Here is an 18,080-nt window from a genome sequence, read left to right as displayed (position 1 = left end):
CACTTTCAAATAGCATAAATAAGTATCTGAAACATTCTTTGTGATTAGCCATTGGGCAATAATAGAGGATTTGTAATAATGTATCCTTTCCCGTAGACACATAGTTTACCCTACAGTAGTACAAGTTCAGTGCATTTTTCTGGTTATGGTTAAGGTAGCCCTGTCATTAATAGAAGCTTAAAAAATGGCACGTTTTGGTGTTCACTTACTTCTAACCAACATATACTCTGCTTTTTCTGGTGAAGACACATAAAAGTTCCTATTCTATATATTATACTCCTTTATTTTTAATGGTGTTGATACTTAGGTTACTCCTTCAAAGATCCTTATCATTAGTGATAATTATCTGACCATTTTGGAATCCCTCTGCCCTGTGTTCTGTGCAGCCTTCTATGATTCTTCTCCATTTCCCAAACCCCAGGTATTTCCATGTCATCTTCCAGTCTGCCTCCCAAAATAGGCTCTCTGTAATGCCTCCTTGCCCAGGTACTTGGAATGGAATTAAAAACAAATAGTGAAGTGACTCTTAAATGTTCATTACAAACTTCAAAAATGTACAGTGATTATTTTAGCAATATGAATATTGACTACACCTAAAAAATCACCATGGCACCAAACAAGTACTCTATTTTCTTACTTGTGTGTTCGAGTGGTGGTTTGATTATTTTTTTTTTTTTGGAAAGACACTGCTCACATTTTTTCCTGCCTGCTTCCACCCATCAAGCAAACAATTCCTGGCTCTCCATCTCCAGAGTTTGAAAACAGCCAACAAATCAGGTTGAAACATGACTTTAAAAAGGCCTTGCTTGCCAAGCCTCAATCCAGAACAAATTTTTTATGGCACAGTTATAAACCTTTGGAAATAGTGACTTATAATGGAACTGCTGAAGCTTCATCATGTGCAATAATATAAACTAGAATTGTATATATTTCTCTTTGTGTAGTCTTAGGCAGAGCTTGAAAAATGTGCCCGACCACCTGCTAGATGAGTGCTAAGGTGAAAAATGTGTGATGTCACACCCAAAGGTTCTTTCTTTTTGGAGTCAGTAACTCCTTGGCCCCAGTTGCCTTGCTCATGTTCACATAAAATTGCTACTCACCCAGGGAGACCAAGTGAGTAGGTTTCTTAAGGCCTGTCCGTGGGTACCACTAGCATATGAGGATTAAACTATGTATGTGAAATCTTGGTCCCACTGAGGTCAATGGAAGGCACCTGTATGTTTACAGATGATATAATTTCAGGACAAACTCAGTACATTGTAAATGTTAGTGCAGTAAAGATGTTCACTTCCATCAGGAAAATGCTGTTGTATTTGTATTTATATTTAGAAATACCATTAACCTGGGCATTTAATTGGGGCATGGTGCATTCCTTTTGTTTTCTTATAAGTTAGTTTTGTAATGCATAGGAATAATACCATGTTGATTAAACACAGGATGTCATATGATTGTTACAATCTTATTAACTTGAACTGCATTAGGCAGGCTCAGGAATTAGTTTTAGAAAGTTAGACAACCTTCTAAAAGAAATGTGCAAGGTAAGATTTCACTCATTTTTGAAGCTTATAACATTCTTCCCTTTTTAAGAATATTCCTGTTTACTGAATAATTACTTCTGAATATATCCACTTTATTTCTTCTAAATAATATAATTTAATTACTTTATGTTATGAGTCAAAATGAAGATTTTCAGTCTGCCTTGTCCTAAGGGTGGGAGGGGGAACCTATTGAGAAATCTATTTTTAATTTAATGTGCCCTTTTCACTCTCAGGATAGATCTACAGATCTCTCTTTTGGGGGCGGGGGGGAATGGATTTTACAGCTTGGTGAAGTGGAACCACACCTGTAAGTCAAGGCAGGGGAAGAGTGTTCATCCTCGAAGATCCATCCAGTTTGTGTCCGGCAGCTACAAGCAGTTTCCGTAATTGGTCCTGCTCAGAATAACTAAAACTCAAAATTAAAACTCCATATTCTTAATCTGGTTGTTTTGGCCATTCTCTAGGCCAGAGATACTCAGATCTCAGTGGTTCAGGAGCAAAATTAGCAATCAGCATTACCCAAAAGAGCCAGAGTAGTGTGGATTCATTGTTTCATTTACAATAGTACTATATATTCATATTTAAACAGTATGAAAATATATATAATTTTCACAGCAAAATGACTGACCAAGTATTATTAGTTTATCAACTACAATTGGTTAACATAGGTAAAGTATCCTGATTGGTTACTAACTTAGATTAGTTAACAATTAAATCACACAGTGTTTTTAATATCATTTGCTGCAAAGAGCCGCAGCAGATGCATTAAAGAGTCACTTCTGGCTCATGAGCTTCAGGCTATTTCTACACTACAGCCTATGTCGACATAGGCTATGTTGCTTGGGGGAGATGGGGGGATGGGGGAGTTCACACCCCGAGTGACAAGGTACACTAAGCGCTCATGTGCACAGCGCTGTTGATGGGAGAGCTTTTCCCACTGACATAGCTTCTGCTGCTTGCAGAGGTGGTTTTGTTGTGCTGATGGGAGAACTCTCTACCATCGGCATAGAACGTCTTCACCAGATGTGCTGCAGCAGTGCAGCTGTACATATAGACATGTCCTTGGTCTGAGTATCACTGCTCTAGGCAGTATGTAGTCATGTGAGACTTTGCTGAGGCTTTCTCCACAGTCATCCTATTATCTGGCCAAAACATTCAGGAGAGGCTTAGAGAGCCAAAAAAGATTGGGGGAAGCAAAGGTGCTTTGGGGCTCTGACCCGAGCCTTCAAAGAAAGCTTCTTGAGGCGTAGAATACTTTGAATTCATTCTATACAAAGTGATAGTGCCACGTTATCTCCCTCCAGATGGGCCACAAGGAAACCTATACTGGAGGAGGGGGACAGACAGGGAAACAAGGTTACTTGTTGTTTTCCCATAGTTTTGCAATCTTCACCTTATGTTTTCAAAGGCTGCATGCAGAGGAATGTAATTAGGACAAGGTGGGAAAACCCAGCAAAAGCCAGCGACCTCAAGAGTTTAGCTAGAGAGTACTACAGCGTACATAAATCTAAGTCTTACCTAGTTCTTTAGCAAGGGTTGGTGCAGTTCTGTCGTTAGTTTAAAGATCTGGTGATTCCAGTGTGTAGGGATTCCCTCCTTAAGGATCCGGGAGACAGAAGAATTCAGTTTTCACCAAGGAGACATTTGAAGTTTCTTCAGCAGTATTGTGTGCATCTGCTGATTCCGTGTTGTTCATAAGAACTGTTTTAGCATGGACAGATTCCCTTTTGGACATTCCTGTCTTTTGGACTGAGAACCACTCTTAAGAAGCATTTTGTTGGCAGCAGCCTTTATGTGAGATGCCTGTCTGGATAGCCTGAAAATCACTGCAAGGACTCCGAGCAAGGATACAGTGTAGTCACAGAGGTCACGGATTCCATGACTTTAATGAACCTGCGTGACCTCTTTGGCTCCTGCAGTTGCGGCGGGACTCCCCCCACCCGACCCCCCCGGGGCTCAGGCATCAGTCCCTCCGGCAGTCAGCCTCCCATTCTCCCCCCTGTCGTTCTTAGTAAAAGGCACCAAAAGGTTGCGGGCTTTTGTGAATTTTTGTTTATTGCCCATGACCTGTCTGTGACTTTTAATAAAAATAACCATGATAAAATCGTAACCTTAACTATGAATGTCCCATTGCCATCTCTGGCAGAGAAAACTGGAATTCTGGTTCCTAGACAAAGTAGGTTTATTTAACAAGAGACAACTCTTTCAGCCTTCTGCCTAAATCTGAAACATCCCACTAAAAACCCTGTCATGTCCTGGATGTCAGAAGAACATTAAAAAATATACCTTGCACATGCACATCCAAGGTGTCAATTTCTGGATTGTTAAAATGGTGCATATCAGAAAATTACAAGGCTAAACATTTTCCTCCTTCAAAATTGTTTGCCATAGTTTTGAGTGAATTGGTGACCTCCAGGGCAGAAAGGCCATATGTATTGTATGAAGAGAGAGATAGGGTGGCCATCCATCCACACCTCTCCTAAGTTTTATAAATTAGATGTGTGCCTTTGGTAGAAGGGTTCTGCACATTGTGGTACCCCAGTAATCAGAAGGTGCTTCTCAAATTGTGGAAAGTTGTTTGGTTTGCTACCTTCACTGGCTACGTACTGCTAATGGAAATCCCACTGAAAGGAATCTGTAGACCTTCCCTGTGAAGATTTTTTTTTCCCTTTGGCTTACCTCAAAAATTCCTTTTGTTTAGTGGGAAAATCCACTGATCTATCACTCCTAGGACAAGTGTTGCTTGAAATATTTATAGTACCTTCTTTTCCTTTCTTTGTGATTCACAAATCTATTCCTGTCTGCCACGCATTGGAGCAGAAGTAGGAAGTTTTCATTTAAATTCTTATGTTCAGAAGTTAGTTAATATATTTGTAGAGAAACTAGTAATATAGTAGCAGCTGTAGAAGTATCTTGAAGTGGTAGGGTTTTCAGAGATACTTCTACCATCCTTGGCTGGCAGGTATGGTTCTACTACCAGGAAGCTGCAAGCAGGGAGGGAACCTTGCTGTAAAGGATCTGCCAGCCTCTTTCCAGAATGGTGAGATTTTTGGGGTAAGTCAAAATAAATTTTCCTGTTACACTCAGGCTAAACATTAAGCTCTAAGGAGTTTTATATAGGAATATAGTACAATAATGGATTAGATCCAAGGTCCATTTAGTTGTTAACCTCTCTCTGATAGTGATCGGTACCAGATGCTTTAGAGTAAGTAGCCAGATGTGGGATAATTTGCTCCTATCCTGATTTATCCTGATCCCAATAGTTAAAGATTGACCTAAACCCTAAATCATGAGATTTAATATCCTTTCCAAAGTTGTTGTTTATAATTAATTGTGGCCACTCTCGATATTCTTGACATCCATATAATTATTCAATCCCTTTTTGAATTATGTTAAATTTTTGGTCTCAACAACTTTCTGTGGTGCTGAGTTCCAGAGTTTAATTACAGGTTGTGCAAAACAGTATTTTTATCAGTTTTATGGGATTATTCACATGAGTAATTGCTCACTAAAGTGTAGAAGAGTTCTATAGTGTAGCCCTAAAGCAGCATGAGATACTTTCTTTATAAAGGGTATGGAAGAAGTTATAACATTTTATAGTTTTTATGGAAATTATAAAGCTAAAGGGCAAGATTATTAAAGGTGTTTAGGTACCTAGCTCCTATTGTCTGGCCCTATGACCTCAATAGTTGTACCCTGGGTTCCATGTGAATCAGTACATTAGAAAAGTTGAGCACATGAGTAAGGTTTGCAGGTTCAAGCCCTAATTTATTACATAATTAATTCCAAAGTGTTAAAACGTATAATGTTTGACATATTATTCTGTTATTAACACATCAGCACAGTGCCGCAGGCATTCCAAAACAATTGAAAGTAGACAGAATCATAATCAAATGTATTTTAGATGTACCAAAAGAAGGGAGTAGGTCCATTGAGATATCAGATGAGACAAACTTCTAAGGAACCCATTCAAAGTAGAGTGTTCCAAGACACTGGATTTATGGTTTATTACAACAGTCTGTAACCCACTAACCCCCCTTTTTGTCCTATGACTGCAGAGGTGTTAATGGGCCGCTTTATATTGAATGGTCCCTTAGAATATATGTAGACACTGTATTGCTTACATTGACTGTTGCTGCCTTTCAGAAGTCATCCTGCAATGCTCCACGCCGACAGTTAAATCGGTGCAAGCGCTCCTGGTGAGGACGTGAACTACCAATACAAAAAACACAGTGTGGACATGCAAAAGCGATTTAATTACTGTGGTAGCTGTAAATTGATGTTACTTTGGTCAACTTAATTTTGTAGTATAAACCTGAGGTGGACTTAATTCTGTAGAGTAGATTTGCACTTAATCTGTTTAATATTCCCATCTGTTTCTAAAATATGACCACATGTAAACTGTATGTGTTCATAAATTATTGAACAGTGACAGTATGTTTTTGTATCCATATACAGGTTTCTGTTTGGCTGTGCATTTTCTATGGGGGGTATGAAAGTAGAAAGAACAGTGGATTTCTGACAGAGAGGATTACTGTGTGATGGGTTGGCTCCCCCCGTCAGGGATGCCACCTGATGTGCTGGGATCCCACTGGTTCCACCCATTCCACCAGCCTGGCTTTCCTCATCCTGTCCAAGCTGTGCCAGGCCCTCAAGCCTTCTCCAGCACACACATACAGGTAGGGACACACCCAGCTACAAATGGACACAAAGACATGGAGATCAGCTCTGTGTGGGAGGAATCAGCTTGGGGATTCACCCAGTCCCCATATGCACACCTCTTTGAGGAGTAAACCCAAAATAATGTTGTCTTACGCTGTATAGAAAGATCTGCACAGCGCAAGCTCATAAAAATTTGCCCTCTCCCTCAATGTGGAGAGAGATATGCACAGCTTTCTGCACCCCTCCGCCTATATGAATTGCACAAACTGGGTTTTGAAATGAACAAGAAATAAGTTTATTAACTACACAAGGTAAATTTTAAGTGATTAAAAGGGACAGCAAACAGAACAAAGCAGATTACTGAGCAAATAAAGCAAAACATGCAAACTAAGCTCAATACGCTCAAGAAACAGGTTGCAAAATGTAATTTCTCACCCTAAATGTTGTTTTAGGAAAGTTGCAGAGTTTCTGTAGCTTAAAGTTCCAGTTATTTCTCTTTACAGACTGGACCCCTGTCTGAGCCTGGACTCAATCCTGCCTTTCCCTTCAGGTGTTTTTAGCAGCCTTCCTTCCTGGGCAGGCAATGAAGGACAGTCCTGTTTGCGTTACTCCCCAGCCTTAACTATCATTTACATAAGGTGGGAACCCTTTGTTTTCAGTGGCAAAATACCAGCAGTGTCCAAGGTGGTACTCCATACCAGGTGACATCATCAGATGACCCTACAGTGTCAAAGCAACATTCCAGGAAGCTCCTCAGGATGTTGGGAGATTAGTATCTCCAAAGTCCTATTGTCCTTCTTAAATGGCTCATTTAGGCTGATTGTCTACTCTCTGGTGGGCCTTTCCCTAAGTAGACACAGTTGTAATTATTACATACTCAATATTCCTAACTTCAGATACAGAAATGATACATGCATACCAATTGGGTAAACACATTCAGTAGATCAATGGTCTCCAACCTTTTTATGCCCAAGATCACTTTTAGAATTTAAGGTTAACCCAGGATCTCCCAAGCACGCCCCCTTCACTCCACCCTCCCACCTCCCGTCGCTCACTCTCCCCACCCTCACTCACTTTCACTGCTGGGGTAGGAGTTTGGGGTTTGGGAGGGAGTGTGGGCTCTGGGCTAGGGCCAAGGGATTTGCGGTTTGGGAGGGGGCTCCAGGCTGAGCCTGGAGCAGGGGGTTGGGGTGCAGGAGGGGGTGAGGGGTGCAAGCTCTGGGAGGTAGTATTGATGCAGGAGGGGGCTCTGGGCTGAGACAGAGCATTGGGGTGCAGAAGGTGGTGCAGGGTGTTGGCTCTGGGAGGGGACTCAGGGCTAGGGCAGGGACTTGGGGTGCAAGAGGGGGTATGGAGCGCTGGCTGCGGGATGGGGCTTGGGGGCACTTACCTCTGGCAGCTCCCAGGTGGCGGTGAAGCAGGGCTATGGCAGGCTCCCTGCCTGTCCCAGCCCCATTCAGGCACATCTGTACCTCCTCCCCATCACGAGCTGGGCCACCCCCCTGACCCTGCCAGCCCGTAGTACACCACGTGGCCATGCCACTCCCGGAAGGGGCCAACGCCCAATTTGGGATCTTGCAGGTTGTTCTAGTTAAGAAGAGAAATTAATGATTGAGCCAGGTATTTTTGTTGCAGTTCTGTTTATTTACAAGTTTACATACAAAGTCCTGTTTCCCTGAATGCAGAAAGAATTGAACCAGAGAGTTTTCCCCTGCCTACAGCATCAAACCAGTTTCAGCCAGCATCCCCCTGGAAGCTCCCTAGGCTTTTCCTTAGGATCATGCTACTGCATTTGTTCAGGCTGTGGTGGAGCTTCCTACTCCTTCTGTTCCTGTGGTGCTTCTCCTGCTGCCTCCTTCCCTCCCCTCCCGCATCCTTACCCAAAACAATACTCAGACAATCACACTGCCCACATAGTTCTAATTCCTGGGTATGCCTTTGTTTTAGGAAGGGGCTGCTTAACCATCAGTTATAGCTATCTTAAATGAGGGGCAGTGGTCATCCCCTACAGTTTTTAAATAATGTTCAACCTAGCCTATATCTGTATATATGTCCAAAGCTTTTAGTGTGGTACTCATTAAATGTTTCTATTCTGTAACTGAAAAAGAGAAAAAAATCACCTCTATTGATTTGGAATCTGTTTATAGTAGGTATACATTTCGAGTATGTTTGGTCTCATCCTATTCTGTAAGGGTGTGTCTACATGGGATTTTTCATCCAAAACTTTTTGATGCATGTCAGGTAACTTGCAGTATGCAACTTGCACCAGTAGTGAGCACATGGAATACTTGTTCCATTTTTAATTCTCATCATGTGAACACATGGCAACAGTTTGAGTGAACTGAGAGCGTAGCATTCTTGGGGGTTATCCTAGGGTCCTTTACTTAATTGCTGAGCAGCGTGTGTCCTGAGATTGATTTTGCTGTGAATTGTGGGAAGTCGGTGGGTTCAAATTGTGAAAATACCTCCCATGTTTCCTCTCTCTGTGCCCCATACTTCCTTTTTGGTCATGCTCCTGCTATTTTTTGAATCACTGTCTTCCAGCATGGACCTAGAAATGTACTGTGCTGCTACGGTGGTAGGCGTGAATACACAGAGGCTGCTTGGGCTGTAGTACAGCACTCAAAGCCAGACGAATTCGGCCTTGGACTTCGCCTTCCGCATTACTGAGCAGATGATGCAGGAGCAGGACAATGTTCTATGGTGGCAGCAGCAGAACACTCTGAAGCAGTGGCAGCAGGATGAGGAGGAAGAGGATGCTGCTGAGATATTGGGATTAGAGGACCAGTTCCTGGATGAGCTATATAGCCTTCAGTGCCATTTATGGGCCTGGGAAACCAGTGTGGATTGGTGGGAGAGGTAGTTCTGCAGACTTGGCACAACCAATAGAGTAGAGAGAACTTCAGGATGGGAGAGCTATCCTTTCTGGGACCTGTGTTGAACTGTCCCTGGAGCTGCAGTGACAGTGTACCAACATCCGGTGCCTCATACCTGTGGAGAATTGGGTCATCATTGCCATCTAGAAGTTGGCCACCCTAGAATGCTACTGATAGGTGTCGACAGATCAGCTCTGGGGCCGCTCTGCTGCAGGTCTGCTATGCCATTGGTAAGGTGTGGCCTGAGTCCTAATACTGAGGAGATCATTGCTGGCTTTTCATGCAGCATCTTCCCAAACTATACTGCGAGAGTATTGCACAATAATAATAAATAATGAATTGTAAAAATAGATACTTACATGCCAAAATTCCCTCCAGGGGATCTGCCTCTTCGGTCCTAGGCTGGGTTTCTGGCTTGGATTTGGGCTTAGCCAATGCAGGGCACGAATTATGATCTGTTGCAGTAGGGTAGGCTTCGTTGACTTCAATGGGGCCAAGAGTTAATCCAATAACTAATAAACCATTGCACTATAACCTGTGTTTTGTATACTTTAGTGTTCATATCTGGAATATTACATAATCGCCTTTTATGTGGTTGTGTCCAATCAGTACTCTAGGAACAATATTCAATCCGTTTTAGGAATCCAACGAGGGAAGCAGATAGCAGTGTATCGTTGTCACTCTTGTCTTTGTGGTAACTGGCCTTAATATTTTAGAAAATTCTAGAAAATCTGTAAATAGTGAAGAGTTTTAAATACCTTAACTCAGAATAGCCAGTTACTTTAATTATTCTTGTACCACTCATATTAAAGCTTTCCAAGAACAGTTGCAACCGAGTTGGTTCTTATGAAAAACAGCAGAAGAGTGATAATGACATATGCAAAACTAGGAAAGAAATGGAATACCTTATGAGTACAACACTTAGTGCTTAAAAGACTTCACAAATGTGATTGCAATGGTGAGCTCATGTGATAACATCAAAAGTAAGTCTGAAGAGGCAGGAACCAATATTCTGTATGTCTGTATCCTTCAGTTCTCATCCAAGGTTTTTCATGCTTTACTCGTAATCTCTTCTAACTGCTGAGTGACAGAATTCTCAACTCAGAACATGACTATCTTAACTAAAAAGTTTTCCTAGTCTTAGTAGGAATATGGTGGTAGTAGTAGAAAAACCATAATTGATTGTCAGCTTTCAGAGTAGCAGCTGTGTCGGTCTGTATTCGCAAAAAGAAAAGGAGTACTTGTGGCACCTTAGAGACTAACAAATTTATTTGAGCATAAGCTTTCGTGAGCTACAGTTCACTTCATCGGATGCATTCAGTGGAAAATACAGTGGGGAGATTTATATACATAGAGAACATGAAACAGTGGGTGTTACCATAAACACTGTAACAAGAGTGATCACTGAATTGTTTCATGTTCTCTATGTATATAAATCTCCCCACTGTATTTTCCACTGAATGCATCCGATGAAGTGAGCTGTAGCTCACGAAAGCTTATGCTCAAATAAATTTGTTAGTCTCTAAGGTGCCACAAGTACTCCTTTTCTTTTTGCATAATTGGTTATGTTCTTTGTCATGCTACTGCTATTAAGTGGTCTTCTGTACTATGTTACAAGAAGAGCTGGATGAATTTTTGGTGGGGGGTGTGTATTTTTTTTTGTGAAAAATACAATTTTAACTAAAAATGTTTGAAAACATTTCAGCTTTAGAATTTCCAGTTTTTTTGAGAGACATGTAAACACAGGTTTTTTGGTATACTTTCTGTTGTTTTTTTTACCCTACAGGTAATATCACATTATTTTTGGCACTTGGCCTTCCTCTTCTAGTGGGAGAAAAGTATGGGGGAGAAAAAGGGTTTTTCTCACTGAAATGAATGTTTAATATAAAAAAAAGTCCTGAAAAATTATTTGAAAAATTTCAAATGAAACAAAATAATTTCTTTTTAAAAAATTTCCTGAAATATATTTCGCTTTGTCAATTAGCTTCATTTACAAAGCTTGGGTCAGGAAAAATCAGTAGTTTGGGCTTTATTTTTTCTGATCTTCCACTGTAGTTCTTCCCCATCACAGCTGTGTACAGGAAGGCGAGCTGGTCATGAACCAGAAAGGAAAATTAGAATAAGGAACAGGAAAAGAATATACTTTGCTCTGAGGAAAAATATTTTTCCTCATTTTTAAAACACACTTTATTGACTAGTAATGAATTCACATTTTGTAATGTATTAATGTTCAGAAAATATGTTTAGAGAAATACCAGAATATTATTGACCAGTTTGTCATTTGGCTCTATGGGGAGATAGGATGGGGAAGGATTATAAGAGATATTTAAAGAAATCTGATGGGAATCTGTTCAGAAATTTTTTCATATTCTTTAGAATGTTTATTCTGAGGTTGCACTGATTATGATACAGTACTCTTGGAAAATATATCTGAATGTTATGTTATACACACTTGTCAAGCTCAGGCACCAGGAAGGTATTTTGGGGGTTCATAGGGTAGCATAGCTCTGGTTGTTCAGTTTATACTAACAGCATTTCTGTATTTTACAGTGTTGTATGGTAGATTTCTTTTAATGTGACTTTTGCTCTGAATTTCCTGGTTTTCAGGAATTTGTTTAAAGTGATGATGCTCTGTTAAGGTTTTTCATCTTATGTTTTGTAAGTACATATAATTCTAACAAAGTTTTATTTGCTTGGGAAAACATTTACCATGCATCTAAATGCTGTCCAGAACAGATAAATATGGAGTTAGCAGTTTAGCTGCAAAGCTTCAGAAACGTAGTGTGCCTCCTAAATTGGGTGCTGTGCTCTAATAATCAGAAGATGGTTGTAGGAAATGTGGGAAATAAAGACTTCAGACTAATTGTACAGTTGTGTTTAAAGACAAAAACAGGATACTGGTTGTATTGCTAGAGTAATACAGTATAAAACAAAGGATACAATGATTAGACCTCCCTTAGAGCAGTACTATATATAGAATAATAGTAACTACCATGCTTATCAAGGATATAAATCTCCCTTCTTTTCAACTGTGACCTGGTGGATCCACCTCAACTGTATGATTAAAAGAAAGTCATCAGTTATTTTAACCTATTCTATAGGGCAGATGAAAAGGGGATTATTTACATGTGGGTTCTATAAAAAAAAAAAAACAATGAGAACCTGCCGGTATTGCACTTGTGTTAAATATATTTTAGTTTTTAAAAAAACAAGCCCGTCTCGGAGGGATATGTGTTGGTAACAAAGGGACATTATGGACATGTGTAAAGGAGGCCTCATACAATGATCCGTTTAGAGGGTATTGTATTGTATGACTTTAAAACCAAACTTCATACTTTTGGATAATTTTAAGCACTATACCCAGATGTACAGACATTCCTTAGCCTGCGTATTATATAATTGTAGCATTAGCTTTATTAAAGTGCATACACTCAGGGACACCTTGGGAAACAAGTTAAGGAAAAATATAAAACCAGAAATAGCGAAAAAGGAATAAATTGACTTTTCAAAGGAGTCACAACATTAAGAAACCCAGTGATATGGTAATTCAGTGTTGATATACTATTTCTAAAAATGGAAACAAAAGGGAGTGATCTGGTAGTTTTATATCACTCGCTACTTTCTTAGAAGTCAGTGTCACACCCAAGCACAACTTGACCTTCTAGGAAGGAATGCTGTCAAAATACATATTCTAGAGCTAGAAAAATTGATATTTCAGTCTTGAGAGGTAGCTTCAAATTCTGTTTAGGTTCTAGTTGGAAATGAGTTGTTTTGCCTCCTCCTGTACCTCAGTAGACGTATTTCTCTGTCATAAAACTAACATACCATTTGAAACAGTTAGGCATGATTAGCTGTTTCTGCTTAAGACAAGCCCAGATCTAGAACAGCAAGAGGAGTATAGATCAGAGCTGAAGTGATAAGCCTACAGGAACACTTGTACTTCTGTAGGACTTTCCACCATAGGATCTTACATTAAATACATCCCAAAAGTGAGAAAAGTGCATTTGTAGGCCTATGTATTTGTGTGCGGAGGCATATGTATAACCAGTTTATGAACTGGATACGCAGCCTGAGACATGGGTTTGTTCTTTGCTGAGAGATGCTGAAGACACAACTTTATATAACAACCAATCACTTATCAGCCTTTCTATGCACAACCCTCATTTAAATATATCTGTTAATGTCCATGGGCATGGACCATTCACTGTGTGGCCAAAATTTGTGAAAATTGCTTTCAGAAAAAAACAAATCTTAGATCAATCTGAAGCACAATATACACCACAAAAAAAGCCATAGCTGTCTACACACGCCTGCAAATAACCCAGACCAAGAACTCCAAGCCACATCCCAATTATTCCATGGTGGGGAAGACAGGTAATATTGGCAGCCAGAATTAAAATACTCTGGAGAGCTGCTGATGCCTCTGAGAACAAACTTTGACATGTTTCAGTTTAGATGGCTTTCTGCTTATGCATCATATTATCTGTGTTGCTTTTCTCTTCTCCAGTAAAGACACTCTCATAAATACCCAATCAAACAACAACATATACACCTCATGAGATCAGCTTTTAAAGTGGTACATTTGATTTTTTTTTATTTGCCTTTAATTTTTTTTGATCCTGTAAGGCTAACGTTTTCAAGCTCTCTTTCCCTACAACTATCTGGGCTAGAATTTTATATATATAGATATGGATGGATGAAAGCTGAAATTTAGGAATCCAGGAGCTGGTACTTTGGAAACACCACCAAATGTTGCAAGATTCATGATAAAATCATGAGAGTTGGCAATGCTGCTTTTTGAAGAGGCTGAAAGTGTGTAACAGAGGAGAGAGGATGTATTTTGTCCTTTGTAAAATGCTCTAAAGACAATGGAATATGCTTCCCATCAGCCCTAGTGGTTTGCCAGAGCTGAGATCAGGCAACGTTTGTCTTACACAGCCAGCCCAATTGTTAAGTATTTTGGGGGTGGTGTTGGGGGTAGAGCGGGGGCTCCGGGAGAGTGGCGGAAGGGTTTAATGGTGGGAGAACTTGTTTGAGAGGGTGGATGAATTGAAGGCTTATTTGTTTGGGTATTGGTCCAATTCGTATGGATTTGTATGAGGGTTTTTTTACACGTGCCTAAAAGTTTGGATGGTCTCCTTTAAAGTTAATTTACTTCAGAGCTGATGAGCAATTACAACTTCCTTTACACCTAGTATGTGAAATGTGCATGAACACCTCTGGATGTCCCTGGTTATGAATCTTGCTTACCGTAGTATGCACACATAATTAATACACTGGTATAAAAATAGACAACCAAGGTACCACATACAATCTCTGTTGTGCCTTTTACAAAATGGGCAAATCCTTTGTATTAGATCTTAAGTGCCAAACTGATAGGTCAGACAAAAACCGTGTGCAACACTGGACATTTCTAAACTTTCTGCTTTAACAGCTCTGATGTTCTCTTTCTACATACACCTTTTTTCCCCCCCAAAAACAAACAAACAAAAAATCTATTTAGAGTCCTTTCTGTTGGCTTGTCCTATTTTTCTGGATTTCTCTTCGTGCCTTTAGTAATAGGAAGATTTGTATGTGAATTATCTACCCCCTTCTGATTCATAGTGGATTTTTTTAAAAAAGGAATAATTTTGGAGGATGATGGATCCTTACCATTATGTGTGCATCTCAAATCAGAATCATACAAAGTATAAAATATTGTAACCAATTAAATAGTTGGTTTTAAGCTCAAGCTTGGAGCGCATAAGAAGCTTAAATGAATAGCCTTTCTGATTTGGAGAGTTTTGTTTTTTCCTTATACCAGGCTAATGTATTAGATGAAACCCTGCAACTTCTAGCTATTTTGGCTAAACATCTTATTTTTGTCTCTAAAGTTAAAATTTGAGTTCTTGAGGAGTAAATACTTGCTGACAATATGTAGAAGCTGATGATAATTTCTCTAAGAAGCTAAACCACTTCAAATACTGTTGTCTCTTTTCAACTCGAGTGGCAAGTCAAAATTCAGGGCTCTGGGTATATTCAAGTAAGGAAGAGAAATTGGTGATAGGTATTTACTTTGACGCAATCTTATTCATTTATGAGGAATGTACAAAGTGCTTTTTTTCTTTGAATGTAGGAAGAACCAAGAACAAAAGGAGCAGTTTCTTGCTTACAGATCCAAGCCTTTTTAGCTAGCAGACCCAAAAGCTCTTTCTCTAGCTTTTCCCAGGGTCATACTGTGTTCACAGGCGACTGCTTGGCTCTCTTGCTTTTTTGTCTCTGCCTCTCTTGTTCTTTCTGTTCTCAGTTCTGTGTTTTCCCCCACCCCACAAAACACAAACAGTATTCAGCAAAAGCTCTGCCCACTCAGTCCAAATTCCTGGGTGGGTTCACAAACCCCCTTTTTCTTAGGTGGGGGTGCTTCTTAATAATTTATCCTTTATTAATTGAAGGGTGCATTCACACCCAATCATGGAGTTTTGTGATTGGTTCAGTCACCAGTACCTCTCAGCATAACAGTACTTTTCTAAATCATGAGGGTTGACATGCTTCATTATTTGGGTCTTCTGTGAAACATATTTTGGAACACTCCTTTGTTCTGTGTGTGTGTTTGTGGTGTTAAATAGTGTTTAAAAGGGGAAGGAGCTCTGACTGCAGCAGGAGTTGAGGCATCTCTTTAGTCATGATAGTGTAGGATGGTCCATGACCGTTTGAAGACCTCTTACGTGCAAATTGGTTAACGGCCAGCATTGATATTATGAGTTACTGGCCTTCTGATTGGTCACTCACTGGTATAGCATCCTCAACAGACAAACCATGTACTTTTGATATTATCTGTGAGGGAATACAAAAATAAATCATGTTTAAGCTTAAAAAAATCCTTATCAATGAGAATAATAGCTATTCTTTAGTTTGCCTGTGGGCATTCATTGTGCACTCCCTTCCTTTTAGATAGTCTCATAAAAAAAGAAATCCCATGAAGTACACAGGGATTAAAACCTTGGTTAATTTCATTTGCCCTGGTATTTCATTGCCATTTCAGTACTGGAATCACATTAGAAAGTACTGTCCATTTTTAATATGCATAACATTGTTATAAAAACCTATTTTTTCCCCAGCTGAATCATTCCTCGGGATATGCACTACAAGTCTAATGATGTAACACTTGTCCTGCTGAAATCTGTTGTTCATAGCCTTCTATTACTCTAGTTTCACTGAAAATGAAAGAAACCAAAGAGGTGTGAATGTAGTATTCAGGAGTTTGCAGAGGTTTAATTGCAGGTTGGCCAAATAAATATTATTTTAAGTAGCTAAGTTTCTATGTGATGTGATTCCAGATGGAACATAGCAATGTAGAATTTTAAGGCAGCAAATGCCGAGAAGGGGGTAGAGATTATTTACGAGGGCTCACAGGGATGTAACTAGGAGTTTTAGCATGAAATTAAGATGTAAAATATAGTCAGCTAGGAGGTAAAGCTTCTCGATGGTAAGTTGTAACAGTTTCTGGAATGAGTTGCTCAAGAGAAGCATTGAAAACCCCCATCACTTGACACTTGTATAACTAGGCTGGATATAATGCTAGAAAAGGAACCACCTTGTACTGGCAGCAGATTGACTGACTGACTGCCTGGTGTTTTCCATTTCTAGCATCTGTGAGTCAGTTTAAAATTGAAGACATTTGAAGAGTTTTTATGCACATATCATAACCAAGTTGTACTTCTGCATATTTTGAAACTGCTTTTCCCCCCCAAACATTTGGTTCAGATTTATCTCTTCTTAAAAATCATCTACTTAGAATGGTGACCAGATGTAACAGTAGCAAATCTCATATTATTGAACTTTCTGGATGTAGGGAATAAGTCACTTTCATCATATTAGTAAAATAGATTCGTATGTACACTCAGGCAACATGTTGTCACTTAAAATTTTTATTTATAATAAAAAGCTGTGTACATAAGACTAAAATAAATGGTTCCAATCCAACGCTAGTGCATACAATGCTTACTACCATGAGTAATCACATTGACATCAATGGGATTAAGCATGAAGGTCCAATCTGATAGCTCCCCTGCTGGCCACCCACCAGTCAGCCCTAAGAACATTCAGAGAGCTTGGAAAAAGGGAGGTTATTTATAGCCCTCAAAATGCACAGAACCAATGAAAAGACAAGGTGCTTGCCTTAAAGATCTTAGTTTCATTTATTTTCCTCTTGTGTCTCAGAGCCTGGAGAGACATAAAGGGGGAAGTCCAGGTCAGTGGTGAGTAGCATGGAAACATGTGACATTGTTCTTGTTGGTATTGGTAATTACTAGTATTACAGTAGCACCTAGAGCAGGGCTAGTCAATTATTTTTTGTCAAGGTCCAGATTTCTTGGTAGAGGTAGACTCCAGAGAAAAATAATAATAAAAAAAACCCTGATGATGATAAGTAAATAAAAAGATGTTGGGGTCTGTTTGAAAGCGTCTGGCGGTCTGAATTTTGCCCCTTGTCTATGGACTACCCCTCGCCTAGAGGCTCCAGCTGAGATTGGAACTCCATTGTGCTTTGCACTGTACAATACCTAGTGAGAGACATTCCCTGCCCAGAAAACCTTGCAACTTAAATGGACAACAAAGCGACAGGATCAGAGGGGAAACAGAGGCACAGAGAAATGAAACAGTTTGCCCAAGATCAGAAAGCACGTCAGTGGCGGAGGTGGTAGAACCCACCTCCCTGCTTCCCAGTCCTGTGCTCTGTCCACTAGGTCAGTTTTCTCAACAGGTGGTTTGCAATTCACAGGGATGTCACAAAAGGCAATCTGGGACAGGGGTGTGTGGGATAACATTGAAAATTTTATTACAATCTAAAGCAAAGAAAATCTAGCTGCCGTACTCCCTGCACATCCTTACCTTTGAAGGTCAAATATTGTCCGTCAAGCTCTCAAAATACCTGCATGCATTCACATGTGCACACACAATTCTATAGCCGGATCATTGGTACTTTTTTTTTAATAAAAATAAAAACATTAAATGGGGGTGCTCATAA

At 39.8% G+C, this 18,080-nt stretch overlaps 1 protein-coding gene across 3 annotated transcripts in view; it reads left to right on the top strand.

The window, feature by feature from the left end:
- Positions 1-18,080, top strand: part of COBLL1 (cordon-bleu WH2 repeat protein like 1) — a 121,680-nt gene that overhangs the window by 14,457 nt on the left and 89,143 nt on the right. For 2 of the 3 annotated variants that reach the window (XM_073305655.1, XM_073305656.1), the window contains exon 2: positions 5,997-6,217. The exons of the other annotated variant lie outside the window; for it this stretch is intronic. In XM_073305655.1, the coding sequence (XP_073161756.1) occupies positions 6,114-6,217 (104 nt within the window). In that variant the 5' untranslated portion in view covers positions 5,997-6,113. The remainder of the gene's footprint in view (positions 1-5,996; positions 6,218-18,080) is intronic. 3 annotated transcript variants of the gene reach the window in all.

This window comes from Lepidochelys kempii, chromosome 11 (assembly GCF_965140265.1).
Source record: "Lepidochelys kempii isolate rLepKem1 chromosome 11, rLepKem1.hap2, whole genome shotgun sequence".
Lineage (NCBI taxonomy): Eukaryota > Metazoa > Chordata > Testudines > Cheloniidae > Lepidochelys > Lepidochelys kempii.
This window is presented reverse-complemented; position numbering and strand designations above follow the sequence as displayed.